At 53.3% G+C, this 5539-nt stretch overlaps 1 protein-coding gene across 1 annotated transcript; it reads right to left on the minus strand.

Moving 5' to 3' along the window:
• Window positions 1-1863: 1863 nt before the first annotated feature.
• Window positions 1864-5316, minus strand: GAPDH (glyceraldehyde-3-phosphate dehydrogenase). The gene is made up of 11 exons (XM_057404116.1): window positions 5181-5316; window positions 4502-4601; window positions 4187-4293; window positions 4011-4101; window positions 3725-3840; window positions 3550-3631; window positions 3253-3404; window positions 3044-3122; window positions 2755-2838; window positions 2515-2612; window positions 1864-2165 (listed from the first exon to the last, which is right to left on the minus strand). The coding sequence occupies exons 1-11, from the start codon at window positions 5201-5203 to the stop codon at window positions 2096-2098; spliced, it is 1002 nt and encodes a 333-aa protein (XP_057260099.1). The 5' UTR covers window positions 5204-5316; the 3' UTR covers window positions 1864-2095.
• Between the last annotated feature and the right edge of the window lie 223 nt (window positions 5317-5539).

Here is a 5539-nt window from a genome sequence, read left to right on the forward strand (position 1 = left end):
TGAAATAGTATTTTAAAAGCAAATTGAACCTTTATCTGAGACCTTCCCAGCAATTGTTAGTTTGAGAGCATGTATTCTTCCTCCAGCCCCCCAGGTTGTATGAATTTTCTCATTCCCGCAGCAATTTGATCTCAAGTTCGATAGGGTTGTTGTTAAATAACAAGAGTTCTTTGCTTTAAGTGAAGTTCTAGGCAGCCTTATCTTGCTTAGGAAACAAACATAAGGCTTTTCTGAGGAAAAATGTGGCTCATAGAAATGCTCCTACTTTAAACCCAGTTTAAAATATCTTTGTTATACATGGGAAAACAGGCAGCCCCCCCAACAAGGTGTTTAGTAGCCTCTCTGCACCTCCAGATTACCAAGCAAGGCGCTCCTTGGCATGCACACAAGTATGCAGGCAGCAGCACACAGCACATCCATTCAAAGCACCCAAGCGCAGCAATCAAGGACAGGATGGGACCAACCCAAGACTCATTTGTAAGCCTAAGAAGGCTGCAGGTTACACCTCTCCCCAGCAGAAACCAAATTGCACTGGGAGGGCTGCCTCCAGTTAGCCCCAGCATCAGGCAGCTCCCATTTAACTCCAGAGTTACCTAAAGCTCCTGCAGGGCCACTTACAGAGTAAGCTAGGTATTACTGCTGATCTAGGGCTAGCAAGCTGCTCAGAGCCCCAGCTGCTGTACAGAGGCAGGCTATTCAACCTTTTCCTCTTTGCAAAGCAGCTTTGAGTCATTGCCCTGTAGTCCAGTAAACATGTAATTTTTACACAGCCCAGCCGACGGAGATAAGCGGCTCTGGGAAACTATGTCCAACATATCCTCATCCTGACAGTTTAAGTCCTCCAGCTTAAGTCTTTGCTCCAGGTCAGGGTCTAAAGTAGTTGGGGTCCAGACAAGAGCTCCAACCCTGACTGCCAAGGAGAGGACAACACATCACAGCCGAGACAGTAAATTGAACTGCTAAAAATGGAGCACCACATGATTTTATGCAGCACATCACTTATCTACCCTAGCGCTCCCAGAACACTCAGCCTCTGCCCAGCAGTGTTCATGCTTCCTGGGGAAGGTTACACAGTCCCTGTCAAAGGGCTGACACTTACCTTGCAGAGATTTGCTGCTCAGGAGCTTAACTGCAACTGCCCCTCCTTACGCATAGAATTAAGCCAGAATTAAGACCAGCTTCCACCATGGTAACACTGGCTGCCGACACGTCCCTAGGCAGCCATTTCCTCTAGGACAAGCTGATTCATTTGAAGAGGTAGAAGCAAATGAACAATCCTGCTTCTAGGATTTCTGCAAAAGCAGAGGGAAGGAAAAGAAGTAATTCCTGCTTCTTGTGCCCCTTTGCCAAACCAAATGCAAAAAAGTTACCTGCTCAGCACTTCATTCTGCATACATGCCTCAGACAAGCAAATCCAGAGCTAGAAGGTGGATGGAGCAGCAGAACTGCCTTTCATTCTACTAGCACAGCAGCCCGGTGAGCACAGCACTGCACCACACCTTATTTTGGCTGAGGGGCAGAAAAGTCTTGCTCTCACATCTGGCAGAGGTAGCTCCACCAGTCTGCATACCACAGCTCTGCTCTCTGCAGCCCAGCACTCAGGGCTGATAGGCTCTTGGCTGCTCTTTTCAAGTCAGGTAGCCCAGGTTGTGCTATGCCTATGCATGATCTAAGCTGTCCAAAGCAAATCTTAAGGCATTTGCTTGTCTCCATGGCCTAGATTTACCAGAGCGTCCATGCAGCACTGCTTCAAAGGAGCTGGCCCGGCCTTTGCAGCCAGGCTGGGAGAGCAAGCATGTAAAACTTACTCATTGAACATCCCCCACTCCCACTTCCTCCCGTTTTCCACAGACAGACAAGGCATTTCAGATGGTGATCACTTTTATTGATGTAAGGTGGTACACAAACAGATCAGTTTCTATCAGCCTCTCCACCTCCCCCAGGCTCTGGGAGAAGTTGGAGGAGTGGGGGAGACAAGGGAACAGAACTGGCCTCTCACTGCAGGATGCAGAGCTAAGCGGTGGTGAAGAAGGGCAGGGGCTCCAACGCAGGAGAATCCTGCTTCCCTAGGCAGCAGGGGGGCTGTGTGTTTGGCTCACTCCTTGGATTCCATGTGGACCATCAAGTCCACAACACGGTTGCTGTATCCATACTCGTTATCATACCTAGGGACAAACAGAAGTGCTGTCAAGACTGACACATTTCTTGAATGCCTTCTTCCTCCACTGTTCCCATTCCTCTGCTCCATCCTACACAACTGAACCAGGCAATTTCCCATCCACTTCCAGGAAACTCAGCAGTAGGCACCCCTTCCATGCTCCAGGAGGTGAGAGCAGTATATTTTTGGATAACAAGCAATCTCACTCCAGTGTTACACACTGGAGCCACCCTCCTCAGCAGGGGTCTTATGCACCCATCACCATCCAGCAGTGATGAACAGAACACAAGCCTGTGACTTGTCTGTGCCAGCTCCTACCCCCCAGTTTCCCCACACCACCCCCAGGCTTTGCCTACCAGGAAACCAGCTTGACGAAATGGTCGTTCAGTGCAATGCCAGCACCCGCATCAAAGGTGGAGGAATGGCTGTCACCATTGAAGTCACAGGAGACAACCTGGAACAGAGGGAAGTTGTAACACATATTAATTGTTACCCACAGCCAGAAGTTACCAAACTAGGATCCCAGCAAGACTGGTGCCATCAGAAAAATGATGTAACCACCAGTACCACAGGACAAGACATGAAGAGTTACTTACCTGGTCCTCTGTGTATGCCAGGATGCCCTTCAGGGGCCCTTCAGCAGCAGCCTTCACTACCCTCTTAATGTCATCATACTTAGCCTGGAAAGAGACAAATTTAAGATGGTCAGGTCCCACTTGCAGAAGACATCCACCAGAGGCGGAAAGGAGACAATACATGGAAGCACCATGCCAGGTGCTGTTTTCACAAAGATCACATCTTGGGGACAAGATGGATGCAGAGAGAGCAGAGTTTAGAAGAAGCAGGGGCAGCTCAGGTTTTCAGAGCCTTGTCCATATCACTTACTGGTTTTTCCAGACGGCAGGTCAGGTCCACAACAGAGACATTAGGGGTTGGCACACGGAAAGCCATTCCGGTAAGTTTCCTGTGACAGACACAAGTCAGCAGGGAACAGCAGCCAGCACACCTCTGCCAGCCCTCCATGCTGCTAGGAAGGGTTCAGAGCTGGCCAGGCACTGCCTGCCTCCTCCTGACACCAAAGGGACAACACTCACCCATTGAGCTCAGGGATGACTTTTCCCACAGCCTTAGCAGCCCCAGTAGATGCTGGGATAATGTTCTGGGCAGCACCTCTGCCATCCCTCCACAGCTTCCCAGAGGGCCCATCCACTGTCTTCTGTGTGGCTGTGATGGCATGGACAGTGGTCTGGGAAGAAAGCACAGGAATAAGAACACAGGCAACAGTCTCCAGAAAAAGCATCCAAAGGACACAGGGAGTATAGATGCTTTCCCTCTCATGTGAGGGGAGCTGTGGATAGGGCACTCTTCTCAGCAGCAAGCTTCAGACCTACCATAAGACCCTCCACGATGCCAAAGTTGTCATGGATGACCTTGGCCAAGGGTGCCAGGCAGTTAGTAGTGCAAGAGGCATTGCTGGGTTGGAGAGAAAAAAAGCACATCAGCTAGAGACAACACATCTACAGAGACAAAATAAGACCCCAGGCCAAAGAGCATCTTTCTCCTTACCTGACAATTTTCAGAGATTTGTCATACTTTTCATGGTTGACACCCATCACAAACATGGGAGCATCAGCAGAGGGGGCAGAGATGATAACACGCTTAGCACCACCCTTCAGGTGAGCCTGGAAGAAAAAATAAAGATTAGGTAACTCAGAATACCTCCAACAGCTCACTTCTACCACACAACCTCCCCTCCCTCCCAGCCCCATTTTGAGCAACTCTGTACAGTGATGCATCCCACAGGCAGAAACAGCAGTATCCCTTCTTCTGTGTGCTACTGTGATATACTTACCCCAGCCTTCTCCATAGTGGTGAAGACACCAGTAGACTCCACAACATATTCAGCACCAGCATCTGCCCACTTGATGTTGCTGGGGTCACGCCTGAGGAGCGACAAAACTGTAAGAGCTGCTCTGCACAATACCCGGTTTTGCTCTCCAGGGGGGCAAGAGGGAGAGAGATACTTACTCCTGGAAGATGGTGATGGCATTCCCATTAATCACAAGCTTCCCATTCTCAGCCTTAACAGTGCCCCGGAAGTGACCATGAGTAGAGTCATATTTGAACATGTAAACCTAGCAAGGAGGGATAGAGAGGAAAAGTCAGGCACCCTAGCTGCCATCTCAGCTTCCCACCTCCACAATGACCTTGTCCAACCACTGTGCTGAAGCTCCCAGCTCTGTGTCCTCTACCTCACACCCGGTTTTCCCAGGAAGCTACTAGAACAGAGCCAGAGGAGCCCTACTCAGAAAGGCCCAGAGGGGGCACTGCAAAGCAACTCACCATGTAGTTCAGATCAATGAAGGGATCGTTAATGGCCACCACTTGGACTTTGCCAGACAGAACGGCAGCCCGGGTGACCAGGCGGCCGATGCGGCCAAATCTGGGGAGAGATAGACACGGATGAGAGAGAGCAACAGGGAACCTGCTGGGCCGGGCATGACCCACTGCCTTCCCGCAGCATGACCCGCTCTTCCCTGCCCTGCCGGTCAGCAGGGAGTCAGGCAGCTCCGTCCAAAGGCCGATGCACCTCAGTTAAAGATTAAGATCAACCCCCGCACCAAAAAGGTCAAGCGCTAAATTTACTGAGGGCCCCGGGGATCCGGTTACTCCTCAGCCCAGGGGGATCAGGCACACTCCCGGGGCCACCACCGACACACGATCCATCGGACGACCTTTCTGCAGGAGGCTGAAGCCCTCCGGTGGGGTGCAGGGACCCCCCGGGGGGTAGGGGGGGGAGCTGGGGCAGACGGGCAGCGGCTGCGCTTCCGGGGTGAGTCACCCCGAACCCGCATGGAAGTGACTCAGCAGCCGCTGCACCCCAGCCCCTCCATGCAGCACGGGGGGCCACGGCGGGTACCGGCTATCCCCACCCCAAATCCCTCCCCGCGCCCTTGAGCCGACCTTGCCCCCCCCCCCCTCCGGTCGCCTCCCGGTGCTGCAGCCCGCTCCCGGCACTCACCCGTTGACTCCGACTTTCACCATCTTCGCCTCTTCGGGATGTTCCTACGGGCACAAACCGCCGGTGAGGCGCACGGAGCGCGGATGGGGCGGGAGGGAACCGGTCACCGCCCCCCGCCGGCAGCGGCGCCGCGCCTGCCTCGCCCGGGCACCGTTAACGCCTCTCCGTTAACGGGTGGGTTGTGGATGTGCGTGTGTGCACGCGCTCGGAACCCGCCCCCACCCCCGTTCTCTTCCCCTCCCCCCTCTCAGGCGGCCTATGGATGCCCCCCCCCCTGCCCCTCCCCCCATCCCCCGGCGGCCTGTTCCCCCCCCCCCCCCCCCGCCCGCATCCATCTTGGGGCACTCCGCTCCACGCCG

This window comes from Pezoporus wallicus, unplaced genomic scaffold (assembly GCF_028554395.1).
Source record: "Pezoporus wallicus isolate ANWC-B61680 ecotype Strahan unplaced genomic scaffold, APGP_CSIRO_Pwel_v1 contig_6598, whole genome shotgun sequence".
In the NCBI taxonomy this organism is placed as follows: Eukaryota; Metazoa; Chordata; class Aves; order Psittaciformes; family Psittacidae; genus Pezoporus; species Pezoporus wallicus.